The 19,827-nt window shown below is 54.1% G+C and overlaps 12 protein-coding genes across 12 annotated transcripts; 3 read left to right on the top strand and 9 right to left on the bottom strand.

The window, feature by feature from the left end:
* Nucleotides 1-526: 526 nt before the first annotated feature.
* SNOG_07636 (hypothetical protein) lies at nucleotides 527-1,073 on the bottom strand (the record flags this gene model as incomplete). The annotated part of the gene is made up of 2 exons (XM_001797919.1): nucleotides 527-726; nucleotides 776-1,073. 2 exons carry the CDS (start codon nucleotides 1,071-1,073, stop codon nucleotides 527-529), a joined length of 498 nt encoding a protein of 165 aa, XP_001797971.1.
* Nucleotides 1,074-1,702: 629 nt separating this feature from the next.
* SNOG_20088 (hypothetical protein) lies at nucleotides 1,703-2,776 on the bottom strand (the record flags this gene model as incomplete). The annotated part of the gene is made up of 1 exon (XM_001797918.1): nucleotides 1,703-2,776. One exon carries the CDS (start codon nucleotides 2,774-2,776, stop codon nucleotides 1,703-1,705), a length of 1,074 nt encoding a protein of 357 aa, XP_001797970.1.
* A 589-nt stretch (nucleotides 2,777-3,365) lies between these two features.
* On the bottom strand, nucleotides 3,366-4,516 carry SNOG_07635 (hypothetical protein; the record flags this gene model as incomplete). Its single annotated transcript, XM_001797917.1, has 2 exons — nucleotides 3,366-3,502; nucleotides 3,532-4,516. 2 exons carry the CDS (start codon nucleotides 4,514-4,516, stop codon nucleotides 3,366-3,368), a joined length of 1,122 nt encoding a protein of 373 aa, XP_001797969.1.
* An 83-nt stretch (nucleotides 4,517-4,599) lies between these two features.
* On the top strand, nucleotides 4,600-4,947 carry SNOG_07634 (hypothetical protein; the record flags this gene model as incomplete). The annotated part of the gene is made up of 2 exons (XM_001797916.1): nucleotides 4,600-4,646; nucleotides 4,722-4,947. 2 exons carry the CDS (start codon nucleotides 4,600-4,602, stop codon nucleotides 4,945-4,947), a joined length of 273 nt encoding a protein of 90 aa, XP_001797968.1.
* Nucleotides 4,948-5,178: 231 nt separating this feature from the next.
* Nucleotides 5,179-6,628, bottom strand: SNOG_07633 (hypothetical protein; the record flags this gene model as incomplete). The annotated part of the gene is made up of 3 exons (XM_001797915.1): nucleotides 5,179-5,936; nucleotides 5,966-6,395; nucleotides 6,443-6,628. The coding sequence occupies 3 exons, from the start codon at nucleotides 6,626-6,628 to the stop codon at nucleotides 5,179-5,181; spliced, it is 1,374 nt and encodes a 457-aa protein (XP_001797967.1).
* A 219-nt stretch (nucleotides 6,629-6,847) lies between these two features.
* SNOG_07632 (hypothetical protein) lies at nucleotides 6,848-7,224 on the bottom strand (the record flags this gene model as incomplete). Its single annotated transcript, XM_001797914.1, has 2 exons — nucleotides 6,848-6,995; nucleotides 7,034-7,224. 2 exons carry the CDS (start codon nucleotides 7,222-7,224, stop codon nucleotides 6,848-6,850), a joined length of 339 nt encoding a protein of 112 aa, XP_001797966.1.
* Nucleotides 7,225-7,524: 300 nt separating this feature from the next.
* On the top strand, nucleotides 7,525-7,885 carry SNOG_07631 (hypothetical protein; the record flags this gene model as incomplete). Its single annotated transcript, XM_001797913.1, has 2 exons — nucleotides 7,525-7,640; nucleotides 7,753-7,885. The coding sequence occupies 2 exons, from the start codon at nucleotides 7,525-7,527 to the stop codon at nucleotides 7,883-7,885; spliced, it is 249 nt and encodes an 82-aa protein (XP_001797965.1).
* Nucleotides 7,886-7,980: 95 nt separating this feature from the next.
* SNOG_07630 (hypothetical protein) lies at nucleotides 7,981-8,553 on the bottom strand (the record flags this gene model as incomplete). The annotated part of the gene is made up of 2 exons (XM_001797912.1): nucleotides 7,981-8,253; nucleotides 8,386-8,553. The coding sequence occupies 2 exons, from the start codon at nucleotides 8,551-8,553 to the stop codon at nucleotides 7,981-7,983; spliced, it is 441 nt and encodes a 146-aa protein (XP_001797964.1).
* A 1,454-nt stretch (nucleotides 8,554-10,007) lies between these two features.
* Nucleotides 10,008-11,635, bottom strand: SNOG_07629 (hypothetical protein; the record flags this gene model as incomplete). Its single annotated transcript, XM_001797911.1, has 3 exons — nucleotides 10,008-10,782; nucleotides 10,830-11,206; nucleotides 11,471-11,635. The coding sequence occupies 3 exons, from the start codon at nucleotides 11,633-11,635 to the stop codon at nucleotides 10,008-10,010; spliced, it is 1,317 nt and encodes a 438-aa protein (XP_001797963.1).
* A 2,641-nt stretch (nucleotides 11,636-14,276) lies between these two features.
* SNOG_07628 (hypothetical protein) lies at nucleotides 14,277-15,494 on the bottom strand (the record flags this gene model as incomplete). The annotated part of the gene is made up of 3 exons (XM_001797910.1): nucleotides 14,277-14,314; nucleotides 14,361-14,706; nucleotides 15,081-15,494. The coding sequence occupies 3 exons, from the start codon at nucleotides 15,492-15,494 to the stop codon at nucleotides 14,277-14,279; spliced, it is 798 nt and encodes a 265-aa protein (XP_001797962.1).
* An 847-nt stretch (nucleotides 15,495-16,341) lies between these two features.
* On the bottom strand, nucleotides 16,342-17,333 carry SNOG_07627 (hypothetical protein). Its single transcript, XM_001797909.1, has 3 exons — nucleotides 17,095-17,333; nucleotides 16,627-17,036; nucleotides 16,342-16,524 (listed from the first exon to the last, which is right to left on the bottom strand). Exons 1-3 carry the CDS (start codon nucleotides 17,272-17,274, stop codon nucleotides 16,437-16,439), a joined length of 678 nt encoding a protein of 225 aa, XP_001797961.1. The 5' UTR covers nucleotides 17,275-17,333; the 3' UTR covers nucleotides 16,342-16,436.
* A 464-nt stretch (nucleotides 17,334-17,797) lies between these two features.
* Nucleotides 17,798-19,418, top strand: SNOG_07626 (hypothetical protein; the record flags this gene model as incomplete). Its single annotated transcript, XM_001797908.1, has 3 exons — nucleotides 17,798-18,002; nucleotides 18,061-18,415; nucleotides 18,605-19,418. 3 exons carry the CDS (start codon nucleotides 17,798-17,800, stop codon nucleotides 19,416-19,418), a joined length of 1,374 nt encoding a protein of 457 aa, XP_001797960.1.
* Nucleotides 19,419-19,827: the final 409 nt, after the last annotated feature.

Here is a 19,827-nt window from a genome sequence, read left to right as displayed (position 1 = left end):
ACGAAACAGCCGGGCAAGACTCTGCACTCACATACCAGCCATAGACACTACCCTCCATATGACTGCCCAATCCTTAACTCTTGTGTGAAGACACACGACTTGCTCAAGACAATCTTGTACCACACACCGTCGCTTTTCCTCCATCCAGTGTTTCGTGAAGTCGTACTGCCTGCACAGCTGCGCAACCAAACTCACCCTTCCTCAAAGATCCTCCCACGCAACCTCCTTCTCCCCCTTGTAAAAACCTCCCGTCTCCCCCCCACTCTCCCCAATCGCCAGCCAAACCGGCGTCCTCGCCCCCTCATCCGGCGTGCTCGTCCCATTCCCCTTGCTCATATCCGTATTCACATACCCAGGACAGCAACTCACCACGCTCACCCCCTCGAATTCCCTCGCAAGCGCCCTCGTCCCGCCAATCAATCCGGCTTTACTCACCGCATACGCTGCGCTGGGAAAACCCGCGTCTTTCTCCGCGCCCGCGTCCACGGCGGACTGGAAGTCGCGCATGAGGGCGGAGACGTCGGATTCAGAGGTTGCAGACAGGAAGCGAGCGCGGACAGCGGGGGAGTATTCGCGCCAGAGAGCCCGAGGTGCTGGCGACGTTTACTATGCGGCCAGAGGGTTTGAGGAGGGGGATGAAAGCCCGACAAGCGCGGAGGGTGGAGTAGTAGTTGCACTCCAGTGTCTTCTCGACGACGTTTGCATCTTCCACGATATCGTCGTTAGCTTAATAACCCACGCGAAGGGGAATGGGGGGGGGGGGGGGGAAACATACCGAATCCATCCATGGCGATGCCGGCATTGTTGATGACGAAGTCTATTCCCCCGCTGTGCGCGCTTTTCAAATGGTCGGCGAGGGCGCGCACACTTGTACTATCTGTGACGTCCAAGGCGTGGAATTTAATGTCTGCGAGGCCGCCGTGGGATTTCAGGGCGGCGGCTTGGGTGAGTTGCGGGTCGTGCAGGAGTGTTTGGACGGCTGCTTCGCCACGGGACTTGTCGCGGGCTGTGAGATCTGGGGGGAGGAATGTCAGTGTGGATTCTTCAATCCGTCCCTGAGCTTCTTGGATCATCTGAGAGTGCGGGAAGAAGGTGGTTCAAGAAGCTCGGAAGACATGATTAACAAAACATCCGGTCGACCCACTTGTCACTCGTCAGCACATCTCCTTCAATCAATCAAACATCCAATATACCAAATTAGAAACGGTCCATTGTTCAGCGGCGATGTAGGATATTGTAGCGCCAACTGCCTTACAATAGCAAGGCCAATGCCCTTCAAAAGTACGTCAGCTACCAGTCTCGCCATACTTATAGATGTGGATGAAAGTACCTTGTTTGCGCCGGTAACTACTCCGATTCGACTATAGGTAGACATTGTGATCTCGAAACTCTAGGATGGTGAGGTATAAGACGACAGAAGGTTCGAAAAAGTAGTAGTGCAGGACGTCGGAGTTAAGCATCGTCTGCGGAGTATGAATTATGGTCTCTACGTCACGGCTTTAGCGTCTCCACAGGCCCCGCCGTAAGCTAAATCATTGGAGATACTCGATGCAATGCTAGACACGTGTACGTATCTAAGATTCTTATCGAGGAAGATGGGGAAGTGAGACGTGAAAGGGACAATTCGTAGCGATACGAAATTGACATGTTTGGAGGAATATTTGTAGTGATTCTAAATATGTATCCCTCCTCTGAACACTTCTCACTCCCAAGTAGCCCACTCCCGATCCAACGCTTTGATCTCGCTCTTCGCACGCTCCCACTGACTGCTCCCTCTGTCTAGGCTGAGCATCCAATTCATAAGACCCTTCCTCTCCCTCGCCAACTTGACTTCGGCCTTCTTCCTCTCCAGTGCTTTCCGCTTCAGATAAGCAAAGTCCGCCTCCTTGACGCTGATGTCAAAGACCCTTCTCATACGAGAACTGTAGAGACAACAGCTAGAGCCGGCCTCCGGATCCTCGTTCGGAACAAGTTGCATTGTCTTATTGAAGAGACGTGGTATTGTTGTGGCGGTGATCTTGGACTGGCAGGCTGGCCAGATTAGTTCATCATAGCATTCTTCGCAGACAGTGAACTCCGGAAGTGAAGGGATGAAGATCCACGGCTTGCGGAAAAAGGCCTTGTCCTTGGCGCACTCATCCTTGAAGGCATTTTCACGAGCTAGCTGAATGAAGCGACTGATGTTGGGTCTTTGACCGAGATCCTGAGCCTCCCTGTCGAGTTCAACGAGAAGGTCAAGGTACTTTGGAAACCGACGGGAGCTCGTACGGAGGTTGCACATGTACTTCGGAGCTGTACTGGATGTATAGGAGCTCGGAAGCCTTGTAAAGTAGCCACGCATCGTAGGCAATAAAGCCTCAATCATCCTCTTATCAGCAGAGCAAATGGTGAAATTGGCCACGTGCACGCCGTCCCTTTGGTCGGGTATGCCATACCAAGCGAACCGGTCGCTGCGTAGTTCTACATCGTCAGGGCAAGGCCTCTCGACGCCCGCGATATCAGCTAGGGCATGCAACAGCTCGAGAGAAGAGCGGCGTTGCTCAATCGTCAGAAGCCAGGCGAGACGTGTCCATGAACTGCTGAAATCGCAGAAGCGTTCGGTGGGTCGTTCACCCCGCCGTGTCTGCGCGAAATCCACAGCGAAAGGTGTGTCAGCAAAGACTCCCTCGTAACAACTGGGGCATACGTCAAAGTTGCGCTGGCCAAGCAAACTGTACCAGTCATCATAGTTTGTTGTCGGGGTGCTCCTTGGACATGAGGGCAGCGGCCTGTCCATTGAGTATTTGGCCAGAAGCCTTGTAGAGCGCTCTCGGCGCTCATCAACGGGAGCTTGTGACCGTGCACTACTCGACCTGGCTCTCCTGGCGTGCGTCGAGTCTTCGGGCACTGGGATGCTGGTTTTTGGGCGATACACCATCTCATCTCTATATCGTGGGGATTCGTGAACTGGCGAAGATATCATCCTGGGCGAGTCAGGCATGGTCTGACGCGGGGAAGCAATTGATGAATGGTCAAACTGATACTGCGCTTCTGAAGGCATGAAGACGCCCAACGGCCGGTCATCGACAGGGTATGGTAAGGCAGGTCCAGCTGTGTGATGTCTTGCAGGCGAAGGGCTTTGCACGTCGATCCTAGGGGTAGGATCGGGCATGCTATCGTATCTGGTCATCCTGGATGGTGGCCTTGAACGATCTGATACAGCCGGCGGAGGGTAGGTAGAGTGCCAATCTGCGTCTGTTATCGGTACGCGGCCCGGTGACGGAGGTCTCAAGGTCGTAGAGAAAGACATGGGGGAGGTTGGTCGAGTGTTGCCCCGCGATGACGGTCGAGAAACAGAAGGAGAGTCGCGAACTCGTGATGGAAGCTTAGGCGAAGGGGCTCGTTGGAGGGGTGAGCTCGGCCGGGAAGGTGCGCGCGAGCTGCTGTAGTAGCCCGTGTCCACTGGTGCCGGCCTTGACTTCCTGGTCCCGTTGTTGAGTGAAGATGATGATGAGCGGGGAGACTGGGCGTAGGAAGCATCTCTCGACGAACCAGATGATTCATCCTTGCGGAGAGCGGGCGGCGCTCGTTCTTGGTGGTCGCATCGACGGGATGGAGGCCTGGAGTGATTGTCGCGTAGGTCTGTTCTCAGGTCGTCCTTTTGCAAATCGCTCTTGACGAAGCTGTATCTTGCAGGTTTCCTTTCTGTAGTACGCAAGTGCGTTGTGTCGTCGGCGTCCATGTCTGAATCGTCGAAGACATCGTCCCTGGCGGTCGGGGAAGGCCTCGGGTAGGAGTCCTGTCGGCCATAGCTGGACGAGGGTCTTGGTGGCCTCGCATTCTGGTCTCGTTGCGAGTGGCGGCTCTCATGACCTGGGATGGTTCTAGGTGTTCGTGCGCTGATCGGGGTAAGAGTGTCTGGCGACGGGAAGTCTGCGCGTGAGGGAGCAATCGATTCTCTCTGGGGTTTGGTGTAGGCATAGGGCGTCGAGACGCGCTCGGTGAACATGGGCGGGTCCGCTACGTCTGTCTTGATGTGTGCCATGTTGCCGCGCTCTGCGAAGCTCCTGCGGCGGTGGTCGGTAGGAGTGATGATGCTGGGGTCCGACACCAGCACATAGCGACGGTCGTCTGGGTCTTCCATGTCCTCGAGCAGCGCCTCTTGATCAACAGACCCTCTCGAGTGAGCTGGCGGCTCACCGTCGGCGCCTTGTCCTGCTCCGGCCTGCGACACCACCTCCTTCGTCAGCGCGGCCGTCTCGTCCTCGACGCTCGGCGACGGCGGCCATGTCTGCTTGCGAGCGTAGCGCGACGACGGGTGCGAGGGGTACTGTGGAGGGGCAGCAGAGCGCCTGGGTAGCGTAGGGGCGCGGGGCTCGTAGGAGTAGTCGGCGGGAGAGTAGCTACTGGGACTGTCCCTCATGGCTAGCTCCTCGCGGCGGGCAGTGGCGACGGGCCGTTCATGCCTCGAGTAGTACGAATCATGGTCCGGCCGCTGGTGGTGGTGGTAACGGCCGTCGTAGTGGGCCGAAGACATGGGCGTTCTGGACGGTCAGGCGAGCAGCGAGGGGAGTGAGACAGGCTTCATTCGGCGTGCGCATCGACTTCACGCAGGTCACTATGGCGGCACGCGGTGCTTGGAGGGGTAGGAGAGAAGAATGGCCAAGGTAAGAGTAGATTCATGTGGTGTTACCAAATCCGCAGCCATTGTTGAATTATGCAGCAGCATGTGGCCTGCGTAGTGACGCCAGAAGGAGCATGGACGTCTACGGGTCGCGGCCCTCTTCGCGCAACGCTCGCTCTTGCGGACCCCGCCTTTCGCATCAGCCCCCACTTGGCCTGACCGCCTATTCCTTCAATACAAGAGCCGCATATCCGACAGGCACATCACGGTCATGTGTTTTCAACTACCAGGCATCTGATGCTGAACTAGTCCAATCAAATCATAGTTTTCAATTTCCCATGTAGTAGCATTACATTAAAAACTTTCTCGAAACATCCCGATTGATGCTGACAAGCTGACCATAACTGCTGACCAAACGCCATCCTGAACCATTCCTTTAGATTGTCACCATTACTGTACTGGCGACGCGGATACATACAAGTACCGGGGTATCGAGGCGTATGAGAAAATGAACGAGTGAGAGTAGGGAAGTAGTCTCTGAGCTCGGAGCAACAGAGAAGGTGCACACGAACTTCCTAGAAGTAGTTGCCCTTGGGAATGGCACAGAAGATGCCGACAGCGACAGCAGACATTACAAGAGCACCGAGAATGGCTTGTACAAAGATGGTGTCCTGGATCTGGCGAAGCGCGGGCTCCTGGATCCAGACCTCGCGGTCAAAGACCTTGCGGATGACGTTGCGCTTCTCGTACCTAGCGACCCAGGGCTCGTCCTCCCACGAGTTGCTCGACGCATGCGTGTTGAACGTGTCCATCGAGTCAAGCTTCGCATCGAAGCCTTCGGGCTCGTCGTCCGAGCCGAAGAGCTCCCAGGGTCGCAGATGGCGGTGGTGCATGCCGTGCAGAACCACACACATGCCCTTCCACGCGGCGATCAGGGTTGAGATGCCGATGAAGAAGCCAATGAGGGACAGGACTCGCCATGCGCGGCTCGCAGTGCTCAAAGTGAGAATGATGGCTACGAGCAGACCAGCGACGATGCCACCAATACCAAGACCACGGGCGAAGATGACACGGGGGCGGTTGCCGTTGCAGATGGTCCAGCGGATGAAGTTGGGGTGAGCCTGGCAGCGTAGTGACCACTCAACAGTCGCGATGACATCGGCGAAGGCTGAAGGGTGAGTGGTGTTTTGGAGCGCATGCAGGAGTGCCGTGCGCTCCTTGGAAGACAGGTTCAGCTGTCGCGAGCCGCCATCAGCAATGTAGATAGAGATGATGCGGTTGATCTCCTCTCGGTAGGGTTGAACGGACACTGTCGTGTGTAAGCGCTTCTTCCCTGCATGTGAACAGATCAGTTAAACTTACAAGGCTTCCACTTGAGTCCTGCACTCTCAAACGCACCATCGGCGCGCTTGGAGTGATCCACTCTACCGATGGAGCTGCCATCATACGAGTCGAAAGAGTAGGCACCTTCTTGCCTCTCGACGCTGTTGGGCGTGCGCGGAGGAGTGAAGAAGGGGTTGCTACCACTCTTTTCAGACTCGTAGACCTTGGGGTCATTGCCGAAGTCAGACGCGGCGAGAATGGCTGCAGCATCAGCGTTGACGACCTTTGGGCCTTGTTTGGTCTCGGCGTTGCTCTTGTCGCCAGACCACTCGGGTGAGAGGGCCCGCTCGCTCGCAGGCAGCTCATTGAATCGCTTGCTGTAGTCGCGGAACCAGAGGTAGAACTGCAGATTCTCGGCGGACAGCTCAATGTACTTGAGGAAATTCATGAAGTCGCGCACAGTGCAGGGCTGGCGGGTCAGCAAACAGTGAGGAAGTGAGGACTTCGTCTACTTACAGGACACACACCACCAGCAATGATGCGGTCGAAGGAAAGAGCTTCAGGAATGCCATGGGACATGCCGCTGCTGCCAGACTTGATGGAGTCATGAATTGACTTTTGCTTGGTCTCACCGGAGATAGAGGCAGCGGAAGAGGGGCGGGCGACACGCTCCGGGCGGCGATAAGCCAGAGAGTAGACCATTTTGGCAGGAGCGCAGGCGGTTCGAGGGGAGAAGGCGCGTGGTGGGGAGAAAGAAGGAATGGAGCAACAACGTGGGCAGACAACCGAACGTGGCAAAGGTGGAGTGAATGGGGATTGACGGTGAAAGGCGTTCCAAGTGTCGGTGGTCTAGGTAGTGCCCTTATATGCTCCCGGATCGCAGGTGTAAGCGAGTGAGTGAGTGATGAAGGGTTGCAGCAGCTACGCGAGCTGTGGGGTTGTCGATGAGGGGACTAGAAGAGCAGACAGATACGGCTCCACGAAGGATATCACACAGGAGCGTGGGCCGGCAGAAGAATGAATGGTACTGTCTTGGACGGCGGGAGTGTAGCGTGCGTTGGGCGGGTGTCTCGCGAAGTATAAGTAGAGGCATGGCGTCAACCTTACAGCGGCAAGTGCTCGCCTGGAGACGCCGGTGCTGGAATCGCTCCTTCTGAAGGGGATCCATCGCAGCGTGGGAGACAAGCTAGTCGCACATGGCCCTCGCGAGGTCGCCGAAGCGCAAGTGCGGCCCCGCAACGATGCGACTCGACAGCCCAGAAGCACGACTGCACCAGTTGACGTCTGCCAGCTGCCATGGCTGATTACAATGCCAGTGCTCGCTAATCTTGGTGGCTTGTCTGTCGATCCGTTCGCGTACTGGCTGGCCCTGTCTCCATTAAGTTCGTTAAGCTAACGGTAATTCCTGCCTGCCATCCCTATCCAAGTCCGGTTCACACCAGAAAGGCGAAACACGGCGCAGTATCACGGCAGGCCGAGAGTTTGCCGTAAAGGCATCTTCCAAGGTCGAACTGATCTGCGTACCGCCTGTCGAAAACATGGTGACGTCCTTTCAGACAGCCACGGGCCTGGGGCGATCATGTTCATGCTGCGCTAACATGCCTGCCGTCTATCCATCCTTGCGCACCGAGTCCGACACAGGAAAAGGCTACGGCCAATCAGCCAGCATCAACTTTGTGATTGGCTCCAGGGTCTGCGATAGTCTGCAACCACCGTCAGTGCATCGTCGCTGAACTTAGCATCTTTGCACCAAGTCGCTACCGTGCGCAGCATGCCGTATGCGGTCCTTTTCTCTTCTGCCTGACTCGTGCAATGTATGCGGCCAGGGCCGGTGCGGCACGCATGTCTATCACTGCGGACGTTCCTTCCGTTGCAGACAGAGACGCACGGCAAAAGCAACACGGTTGGAACGCCGCGCCTGCTAAATATGACAGCGCCAGACCGGCGCCTCATCCATAGAACGGGCAATTGTGGTTCGGTTCATGTCCGTGCTATTTGCGACCCAGTCCTCAGCTCGCAAAAACTCAAATGTACCCCATGTGATCCTCCGAGGTTCACCTGGTACCTGGGCCTATCGGCGGACCCCTTCGAGTTTGGCCGACCATGAGCGATCGCCTTCCCCGCTGCGACTCGTCGATCAACTCTGCCTGCACATCGTGAAAGTTTAAGCATGTCTGCAAGTTTCCTGCCAGCGTCGCACTCGGCTCCTTACGGCTGATTGCCACTTCTACGCTGTTTTGAGACAGACGATCAACCACGTGTCTATCCAGCCCAAACGCTCGTTGATTCTCCAGATATCGAATCCGAACATCGGCTCCGCCGCCAACCTATCTGTAATCAATAGTGGCGTTCACTGAAGGATTTTTCGAGTATTCAGCCGCTAATCGGTCGTGTCTTCGATTGATTGACCGCGGGAGACTTGCATGCTTCCCTTCCGTCTGACAGTGGCTACGGCACACTATCGCACGCCAATTGTCTTTACACAGTGGATCCTCAATTTCCGATTTTTCGATAGGTACGACAGGCGTTGTTCTCTTCTTGCTTCGCATCTGCTGCTGCGCCGTAGAGATCAGGCTGATTGGACTCGAGCGCTCGGACAAGGAAACTGAGAACCAAACAATCTCCATGGTCATCCGCAGTCCAGACCTACTAATTCTGGCCCAAGATCCCTCCGCACAGCAGGTCCGCCGCATTCGGATCTTGCGATGTAACACAAAAATCTCATTGTTCAGCCTCACCACCTGCTGTGTAACCGTCCCGGGCTTATGGATGTGAAAAGCAAACATTAGACAGTTACACTGTCGACCGCCCCACGTGTGCGCACATCTTCCAGACCGTCCCGTGGGATCCAGGAACGGGAACTTGCTGACCTGCTCTCGCAGGCATATCCCCGTCTCAGGGAACGGTACGCACTCAGGGGAAATGCCTCTCGGCCTGGGATGCTCGCTCGTGTTAACTATTGGTTATGTCTCAAATTCAGCACTGCGGCCTACAAATTAAGGCATGGCACGGCTGGCGATCCGGAAGAGCAATTCCCCTCTCATTGTAATCGCGTCCTTCGACCTTCGAGGCGCGCCCTAGCTTTCGATAATTAATTTTTCTTTTCTCGCGAATCGTAGGCTACCCGTAGCTCTGGCGTGGTGCACTAGCCACGAACTGCAGCACATTCGTGTGCAACAGCAACAATCCCTCTGCGGCGCAATACAGACAATTTTGTACAACTCGGATTATGATCCCTTGTTGCCATTGCAGCACACGCACACTAACGCGCCGGCGTCTCTGGCATGCTTCGGTATGTTCTATAGTACCTAATTCGGTGTCCGACTGCTCAGTCCAGCACACATGCTCGCAGTTCTTAGACACCCTGTAGCACAACGTGATTCGCTCCCAAGCCTGGAGATACGCTGATCTGTTAGGAATATGAATTCCGCCCGAAGTGGTGGTCAAGACATGGCCGAGCTAGCTGTCGGAAAGAATATCAAGCCACACATTGCACCTCACACAGGTGCTCAGACGTACGAGATGCCGGGTACGCATGAGACTGTCGAATTGGGAGAGGGGAGGATGGTTGCTGTTGAGTTGGAGGGATCGAGTGTGCCTGGGTTAAAGGGAACATGAACGGACCTCGACGACGCATTATTCCTGACATCGGAGGAGAACTGGCTGGATCGAAAACACCATACCAAAGTGCGCGATCATAGCTATTTACCCCGCGCACAAACAGCCCGTATAATCAACAGCCTGCGCTGCGCCACCATTATTTCGCCGTCAAAGTGTAACAGGGCACGAAGTAGCGTGCCTCGATCGTAGGAGTGAAGCTTCCAGATGGTATCAAGATCTCAACCTTGCAGCGCGCTACTATACACGACGAAGAGAGGACAGCAAAGACCATGATAGAGTAAAGGCACGATATTCCCTGGATATAATATATGTAAGAGCTACACTACTCAGACAAAGCCCCGCCTCATTACGCCGCCCCACGACTCCAGACCCATTCGTAAGTTCGTTGAGACATCCAACCCATACCATATACCCACATATAACACAATGAGTCGTGTGCAATCCTTTTACCAATGCATACTCAGCCCCGATGCGCCCTAACCGGAAACGGCGTCAACGGCAGCGGCTTCGAAGCTACCTTCCTCTCGGGCCCCCAAACATGAATCAAATCCGCATGGGAATCATTAGATATGCCTGCATTGTACATGCTCTCTGGAAGCGAGATGTCAGACCCGCCAGGCGTGATGGGTGACAGGCGAAGCGGGTTCGTGCGTCGCGGAGGGCGCAGGCCGTTGGAGCGCGCGTCTGCGGCGGCGATGTCGATGGAGATGTTGCTGCCGGAGCGTGAGTGGCCGAGGGGGGTTGCTCGGCCTGGGGTGGCGCGGCCTGGGGAGCCTCGCACTGGGGTGTTCCGGCCTGGAGTTGAGCGACCTGGGGTGGATCGACCTGAGGTAGGTGTCTGGTGGGCTGTACTCGGGCGACTGTGTGTGACTGTGAAGCGGCCGCTTGAAGTGCGCGATAGGGTAGGTTGAGGGGCTCGAGGCGTGCTTGTCCCTGATTCAATGGTTTTTGATTGAATGGACTTGACTACCATATTGCGAGATGGTGTTCGCATGTGCTTCGGCTGCTCTATGTCGTATCCGGTGGGCACGTTTGTGAACTGTGCTGCTTTGGAGAAGTATTTGGGCATCATGAGGGCGAGCAGCGGTCGCATTGCTGGTAGACAGGCGCATATAATGACAGCATTCACCTCGAGGGAGGATAGTATTGCATGACCTATGTTGTCGAACGGGAGGTCGGTGCTCTTGGCAATTCGAGAGATGGTGTGGAGTCGAATGATCGAGATGATGGGTGCACTACAGCTAGTCAATCTCTACACCATAACTTGGGAGATCCCGCTTACCAGATGCTGAGCGCAATGATTGTCACGAACCCCCTCTTCTGACTTGCTGGAATCTGAAGTGTTCGTATGAGGGGTACTGGTAACAGAAGAATGATAAGATCCAGAGCAATGCTGATACCCGAATTTGTAAACCATATCAATTTGCGGTCCATGCAGTCGTCTCGCTTGAATCGGTCGATCCATGCAGAGTCAATCGCATTACAAATGAAGATGTTACTCGCGACAGCCCAGGCACCAAGAGCAACAACGAGACCGAGCAGGCAGTAGCAGCTTATACGAAAGCGATGTATCGGAAAGATACGCAGATACTGCGTCAGAGCTGAGACCTTCGTGATCGTGAGCGCTAAGCTGTGCACCCAAAGGCCCACCCAGAATGCCTGCGGAATGAGTCAGTCACATGAGCAATACAGTTACTCTCATTTTCTTTGGATTTGACCTCAGATGTGTGGTTTGGGATATCTCAAGCAGGAGCTGGCCATAACTTACCTTGAAAAATAACCGTTGCTCATTAGTACCAAGCTCTGATATATGTGTTCCGAGACCATGCGTGGTTTGCTGCGATACTGTAGCGCTGAGACCGATCGAAAAGCCCTGAAGATGGTCAATTAAATCGTAGATGAGAATTGTACAGTAGTACCCACCATAGCAAGGACGATGAGAACATCTTCGGGCCCAAACAGTGATGTCAGGAAGATCCGGGCGAATAGACGTAAAGAGACAATTAATCCAGCCACAACGGTGAAGGCTAGGACAATGGTGTTGACCTGATTAGCAACAGGAGGCGCCTCGTAGATGCCAGCATCCATATTGTGGAAGCGATAGCTCCTGATGTGTCCAGGCAGCGTTGGGTTTATAGTACCAGACCTTTAACGGGAAAGCAACCCGTCAAGACGAACGATCCATCTGAAGCGATGGCCAGGCTTAAGAATTAGCCAGAGAGAAATGCAGACAAAATCAATGCTCCGAATGGTGGGAAATGCTAAAGATGGTTGAATGCGAGATGCGTGCAAGATCGATGCGGGGAAAGAGGCGTGCAAAGAGGCCAGGCACAGTCCAAAGTGCTATATCCATTTGCTGAAGTCTTAAGTGCGGCGGCACTAAGCTACGATGAGAGGCGGAATAGTGTCGTTCAAGATTGAACGGGGCGATTTGAGACACGCCATGCCCGAGACCCCTTGACTGAACCTGCAGTAGTGAATACATTACGAGATCGGCCCTACCAATAGACACCACGTGTGGCACGATAGTCCCAGGACGTGAAAGTGGTATGCTTAACCGTCTCCTACTCGTGCAGATCTGCAGGGTTTACCAAAGGCGGAGGCGAGGGGTAATAATGTCGCACATATAGCCTCGTGGTGAACATTAGTGCGCAACACTTAATACCGATAGCTGGACAAGCGCAGCTCCTTGCTATCAGCGACACAAGTGATGCAGAGATGCCTTCAAAAATGTTGTGAAGTCTCAAAAGGTCAAAGTCGGCATGTTTCTGGATCTTGTCCTGTGTGCTGAGTGATCGCGAAAACGGGCCGTCCACGTGAAAGCGTCCCGGCCAGAAGGTATCGCGAGCCCAGGAAGACAAGGGACTGCAGCTTGACGCGGCTACATCTGCTGAGGCTAAGAGTTTTGCTGTGCCAATTGCCCGAGTACGATCCGTACAGGCTCATATTGCGTGCGCAGGAGTACGCACCAGCCTAAGTTCCTCGTGCAGATCACAGTGAACAGGCTCCGTGCACCGAAACGAAACGTGGGTTCCCGACAACTCAAACAGCCGTGAAACGGCAACTCAGGCTACCGGCAACCTCACCAGGGCCGCAGCTGGGTCACTCGGGTATCGTCCGGGACCTGCGATTCGCAGCGGCCTCAACTCCAGGCCTCGAAAATTCAATAAAGTATGATCTGTAGCATGCGAGTGAATGCCTACATATATAGGAAAATAGCCAGATTCCCGACGGCCGCTCCGTGATGGTGTGTACATGATTTGAAGAAATAGTCGGAGGAAGCCGCATGCCTACATCCAGGAAAAAGGTGGTTAGTTCGAAAGTGACTGCGCTGCTAAACGTCGGCCACGGTACGCGCGGTAGTATCCGTGGTCCGGTGAAGGAACATGTCTGTAGTTACAACCTTCCCTTTGGGGTCATATGTGAGAGGTGCTCGACAAGTAAAAACCCCGGTCCACAGAGGAGCCCTGCGGTTGGTGGCGCTCCTGGGCGAGGTCCAGCAGTAGCATCTCCTGCTATGCCATTCTCTAGCTTGTATATATATGACCGGTCCAAGGCCGCCTCAGGCATTTGTATAGGTATCGTGCGCCTGTTGGGAGTCTAGGTCGTGCGGTCGGTGTGGAATTGTTTTCGCCATGTTTGAAGCGGCCTTATCATAGACCTTGTCGACGAGATAGCGTTGCGAGGCGCGTCTTTCCTTCGTGTTGACGGGTGGTTACATGCGAGATTCTAGATCGGGCTTGCTCGCGAGGCTGTCGCAGTACGTTGTAGAGCGGGAGAGGTATCCCTTGTCCTGTGGCCGCGAGACGCGTCTCTCTGTTCACACCGAGAGCTATGTTCATCGCATTCTCGATGGCATAAGCAGAGGCTTTGTCGCAGGCGTTAAGCAAAGGGAGGGTGAGCCACGGCTTTTCGATTGGGACAAAAGTCGCGCGTGCGTGTGCGTCGCCGAGAGCAAGACGCTGCGACAACATCAAATGGTTGACAATTACCTTATTGCAGCAGGCGATCTCCTATGTGCCTGACGATCACCAAGCCATGCGGACAGCTGCAAACAAGCCCTTCTTCGATCATGCAGCTCAAGGCCGCAAAAATCAACGAAAAGCACAAAAAAGTGTAAAGGTTTCAAAAATTCCCAGCCGACCCGAAGGCCAACTGGAGCAGTCATAGTTGTAGTTTTCAACTAGCAAAAACGCTACCTCAGACGAATCTTCACTGGTAAGCGTAAAGCCCGAGCACCTAGCAAAGCAGTCAGTATGATGACTTCTTAACAGGAGGGTTGGGAGTAGACGCACTTGGATAAAGAAAAAAGGAGGGAGAGAGAGGGAGCCGCAAGGTATTTATGGGAGCCCGGCCGCTAGGCAGCAGCTTGGCGCGCTAAGATCATGTGATCGCGCACGGTCAGGGCACGGGCCTGTTGGGCGGGCCGGAGTGCTGCCAGCCACTCACAGCGCGAGGTGAGTGGGCTATCGATGGGCACGGTAAAGGCAGCAATATCACGTTTGCACAGCACAACTATGTCATCCACTTCACGTGTCTGCAAACAGTGATTGTGCTCGAAGCCTGTGCTGATAACCTGTGGAGCTCATTATGTAGCGGTGAATGAGGGTGCACTAATGAACGTGTTATACATGCACACATGGGCACCTGAAGGAAAGTATCCTTATCATCATGGTCGAACTCGACATACTGAGCAACGCGCACCCGTACCAGAGGGATGCACAACCCCTTACTCTACATGGTGTTGGCCAGGCAGCGAAGTCAGCCCTGTCACGAGTTAGCACACATCCCGCCATCACATCGCTCGACTCACAATTCGCGTCGCCAATATCCTCAACCACTTTTCTCGTCGTCGAGCACGCGTTCATCTGCTGTATGCTCTGCGTCTTCATCGACTTGCAGTTCACGAAGCACTCCTCGTCCATGATCTTCTGCAGCGAATCGTCCTTCCAGCCAAACAGGTAATCGCCGTGGTTCGCGTAACCGGTCTGGTCGCCGAAGGAGTAGGCAAAGGGTTGACCCCCGTCTTCGGGCCAGAGCGCGGGGTCGTTGAAGTCTTTGGTCTCGTAGATGACTTCGAACATGACCTGTGGCATGCGTACTGGGTGTGAGGCAGGGCAGGGGCCTTGGGATTCGAAGGTGCCGCTTGCAGGGTAGGACTGGGAGGGTCAGTGACTGGACTTCACCTGAATCAAGTAGGACTGGCTTGTTCGAACATACCATGTGAGCCATGTGGTCCGGCGAGTCAAGATTGACGCCATCCCAGCATCTCGTTACGTTAGTACATTGTCTTCAACATGCTATCTTGGACTCACGTGGGAAAGCGTAGGTTAATCATGATACCTGCAGGACATGGCTTCTTGGGGAAGAACTTTGTTTCGGGAAAACGAGTGCTCATGTCTTGCAAGCAGGTATACGTCAATTGCGGAAATTTATCAGCTTGAGCGCGCGTGTCCGCAGTCGGTGATCCGATAATCATTCGGAATCCCTAACATCATTAATTGGATTCATCGTTGCCACGAGATGTGCTCACCGGCTTGAAGGCCGTGACCTTGGATGCCTGCTGAAAGTCGGCTAACTGATTCTGCATGTAATAGACAGTCATGCCTCCATTCTGCCCTTCGAAACCAGAATTGCCCTTCTGTGGAACCCTCTTGTACGTGCCATTTCGAGCCTTGAAGTAGATAGGTGCCGTCCAGTAGTTGGAGAAGTCGTCGGCAGGTTGACACGTCGTACACGTGGATGTCTTCGCAGGGTCCAACACCCCGGGGCGCATGTCAGGTACGAACGAGTTCCCACCGATGATCTGATGCAAGTGAGCTGATGGCGCATTCCCTGGCTCGACGAGAGGATCAAGGCGGTCCACAACAAGCTGAGAACAGCCGAAACGTATCAGCGCGTGAGTCGGGGCGATGAGCACCAGTGTGGCGATTGGAATTATGAACATGGTGAGGGCATATGCGTTACAATGGTAGCAAAAGAGGTCCAGCCACCTAAGAGCTTATGTATCTTATAGCTTGTGTCTGGGCCAAGCAACGCATACTTCGACAATTCTTCGCTTGAAGTACCAAAGCAATGTATTGACCCGGCCATGAGACGCAAGAACAGCAAGCTGATTGGAGCGTCGGGCAACGTATTGATGATGGAAGGTTATGACCCCACGAAGTCTGTGGGTTGCTGCCTTGCTCTGGGCGTGTATGTAGCACATGCCGGGATATCCAGCCTCAACAGTCATATGAGCCTTGTATAATACATTATCAGTATCCCCTCCACCCCTCTGAGCAACCAATAGCCACTGCAGTATTCTAATGGCCATCTAGTTCCGGCGCCCAATGTTTTCAAGGGTCAAGTTAGGATCGATAAGCACAAGGTGATTAGTCGTTGATGCTGGCGTCGTGCGATATTTAGTCTGGCTCACGGGAAGAAAGACTGAAGCAGTGCCAGCGGATCAAAAGCAAAGTACAAAGTATCAATGCGGGACTAACATCGGGACTTGTGCACATATTAACCGGCACGACCTCCCCCCACTGAGACTTGCCGTGCCAATGCATAACCGAACAAATTGGTTTGCGGGGCCCTCCCGCCTGCGAAATGCTTGACAAGAACCGTTCTGTCGCCATGTGAGTCGCGTGTGATAGCTTCGCACTGCAGGCTGAACGGGTCGTTACATGCAGCATTTGCGAAGTACCCATGATTCACGATCTCTCACACACTATAGACGACCAACGCTGATTCTGGTGTCAATAGTTTTCGGGCACTGTCGATTAAAGATGTGGCTCTGGGGCAAAACAGGGTTCGAGTGAAAGTCGATTAAATTAAACTTCGAAACCCAATGTAACTTCCTACATGTGCTCCAGACGCCAGTACGAACGCTCAAGGTAATGTGTGATCATCTGAACTTGCTGTAGACAACGGCAATAATGAGCAAGACCAGTACAGTTATGATGGCAATGGTGATAATGCGGTTCGTCGCCATACTGGGAAGGCCGTTAGTAACGGTGCGGATACATCAAATAGGCATCCAGCTAAGTCCCTTGATCAACAGGAGCTGGGGGTGCCGTGGATGAGTGGGTACGTACCGTCTTGCCATTCCCTTCAAGGTCTTGATGCTGCGATCAGTGTAGGTCTCGCTGTCCAGCAGGATCTCGCGCGTGTGTGTGATCTGCTCACGCTGACGATGCAGGTCACCTAGAGTGCTTGCGCCTATCTGCTCCGTCTCCATGGCGATCCGTTGCGACTCCCGTAGCCGGTTTGATGACCTGTTAAGGCGGTCGGTGCCGGAAAGCAGCTGCTGCCGCTGCTCGAGCTGGGCATCGGTGTCTGGGTTGTCGGTGTAGCGGCCACCAAAGAGCTTGCTGCGGTCGTTGGTGTACGTCTCGAGCTTGCGCTTGGTCGTGTCAAGGTCCTGCTCGAAGTTGCGAAAGCGCGTGTTGAATTTGGACTTGAGGTTGGCGGGAATGTTGGACTTTTCGAGGCGCATCTGCCCAATCTGTGCCACAGTCAGCGTTGTCGACCTCGCTGGTGCGCGCTCCCCGGCTTCTACGTACCAGCTCCTCTGCCTCCTCCAGCGCCCTCTCTGCTTTGCTGATGGCCGCCTTTCGCGGCTCGCCCGTGGATTCTTTGATCTCCTCGAGCTGCTGGTTGAGGTCGGCCTGCACCAGCTTCAGCTCGGCTTCATAGCCACTGAAGCGCTCGGTGCCGGCATCCGCGTCGATGAGGTTTGACATGTTGTGCTGGATCGCCGATGGTTCCTCTTTATGCTTGCGATGGGCGCTGTGTGTGAATGTACGGGCAGTTTGTAGAATCCAAGGCTGTCTGTTTGCGTGCTTGTCTATGTCTTCTGCGATGTAGTTGCCGTCGCAGTCGCAACCTAGATCGGCAACGGCGCATTACGCAGGCCATCCATGCTGGGCATGACCCTGTCGCATCACGTGCAGTTTCGCACTAGCGCAGCCCTGCTACGTCATTCATGTATGCTCTTTGGGGAAATCCGCAGCTTCAGGGCTTTCCAGAAGCGATGAAGACACGGGCAAGTCGTGCTTCGGTCGCTGTGAACCGCAGTTGAGCGTTTAGGGTTGCTGTGCTTGAACTGACATGAGCTTCCTCCAGGATCAATGACCTCATGACTCGAAGTTTCAGCGACCATGTCTCCAATCGTCCGCTCCTCTCCGTGTAAGACTCTTGTGCTCGAAAACGCCATTCAAAACTATACACTTGTCACTAGTGAAATAACCTCGTCAATCTATCACAATGGAAAAGAAGCGCATAGCTATTGTTGGAAGTGGTGTATCTGGCCTCAGCGCACTATGGACTCTGCGCAACTCACACCACGATATTCATCTCTTCGAGGCAGCAGATCGCTTGGGAGGACATACAAACACAGCAGTATGGACTCACAAGGGCAAGAGCACGCCTGTGGATACTGGCTTCATCGTTCTGAATACTGCTACCTACCGTAGGTGATCCCAAAATACATCCATCATCTAGTGCTGTTGGTGCTGATACGTTTACAGCTAACTTTATCGAGTTTCTGAAAGCTCTCGATGTCAAGACAATTGCTTCCCAGATGACATTCGGTATATCGCGTGATGCTGGCGCATTCGAATGGTCTGGCACGTCTGGCAGCGCTCTCTTCGCCCAATCCGAGAATGCGTTCAAGCCCTCCTTCTGGCGCATGATCTTTGACATAGTTCGGTTCAATCAGTTCGCCTTGGATCTGTTGTCTGTGGCTCCAGGCTCTCCGTCAACTTCGATCACGGCGGAGACAAGTATTGGAGAGTACCTGAAACAAGAAGGGTACTCCGAGGCTTTTCGAGACGACTACTTGATACCCATGACAGCGTGCGTTTGGAGCACAGGTGCCGATAAGTGTGCGCTGGAATTTCCAGCGTTGACCCTGATCCGCTTCATGTGGAACCATCATCTACTAACAACAATCTCGGAAAGACCGCCCTGGTTGACAATTAAAGGAGGGTCAAAAAGGTACATTGATGCTGTAATGCAGGAATGTCAAGGCGCGCATGTGCATTTGAATACGCCTGTGAAGTCGGTATCCAGAAAAAATGGACGCGTACAACTCGAGCTGGACGGCGAAGGAGCTGGAAAACCCGAAATCTTCGACGAAGTGGTCCTCGCCTGCCACGGAGACCAAGCTCGCGAGATCTTGAGGTCATCCGCCACGTTGGACGAGGAGAACATTCTCGCAGCCTTCGAGACCTCACCAAACACAGCTTATCTTCATTCAGATCTTTCACTGATGCCTGAACGTCGCGCTGCCTGGTCTGCCTGGAATTATCTCACGACTTCGAAATCTTCAGCTCAGTCGCAGAAGCCTTCAGCCTCGGAACCATCAGGTGCTCTGCAAACCGTTTCGTTGACCTACAATATGAACATTCTTCAAGACATACCTGTATCCGAATTCTCCGATGTTCTCGTCACTCTAAATCCAGAGGTACCGCCATCTCCGTCTACTACACAAGCAGTTTTCGAATACCGACACCCTCTGTACAACGCGCGTATGATCGCTGCTCAGAACCAACTCGAGAGAATTCAAGGCAAGAGAGGTGTTTGGTATGCAGGTGCATGGACTGGCTACGGCTTTCACGAGGACGGTTTCAGCAGTGGAATGAATGTTGGACTTAGGTTAGGCGGTAATGTGCCATGGGCCGTGAAAGACGCAAAGTTCAGCAGAGGCGTAAGTCCAGTGCTTGGATGGAAAGATCACCTAGCCCGAACGATCATCGCAATGCTCCAGATCTTGGTTAGCCTCTTCGAAAGATTGTTTGCTGCGAGCGAGAAATCTAGAGGAACGACGGCACACAAGGGGAATGGGCTGAGCAATGGGGTCGAAGCGCTGAAGAAGAAAGCATAGTTCAGGCCCGCACGAGGCAGCCAGAACATAGTCCAGACATGTTCTTCTCTGCGAAATGTAAACACGATGTCCCCGAGGGTCGCCGAAGCAATGTAGAGCGAGTAATCATGACGCCTGACGAGACCTCTTGTTCGCATCGCTCATACTCGCCTTTTGTCATTCTCTTTCTCACGCGCGATCATGACGGTACCAAGTCTTCTGCCCTGGCCTTCACGTCCCTTGTGGCGGATTGATTGCCGGCAATATTGGAAATGGCTGCGCACTGATTGCGAGCATTCCCCAAGAAGAGCAAATGCTTGTAGACGCTAGACACGGGCCAAAAAGCCACAGCACCGCGGCCCCGATGGTGGTAGGCTTGGCTGCCACCACCAAATCAATCACCCCTTCGGGTACCACAGCCGAATTCATG

Source organism: Parastagonospora nodorum (assembly GCF_000146915.1).
Source record: "Parastagonospora nodorum SN15 chromosome Unknown scaffold_11, whole genome shotgun sequence".
In the NCBI taxonomy this organism is placed as follows: domain Eukaryota; kingdom Fungi; phylum Ascomycota; class Dothideomycetes; order Pleosporales; family Phaeosphaeriaceae; genus Parastagonospora; species Parastagonospora nodorum.
Note: the sequence above shows the minus strand (reverse complement) of the source record. Positions and strands in the feature narration are given on the sequence as shown.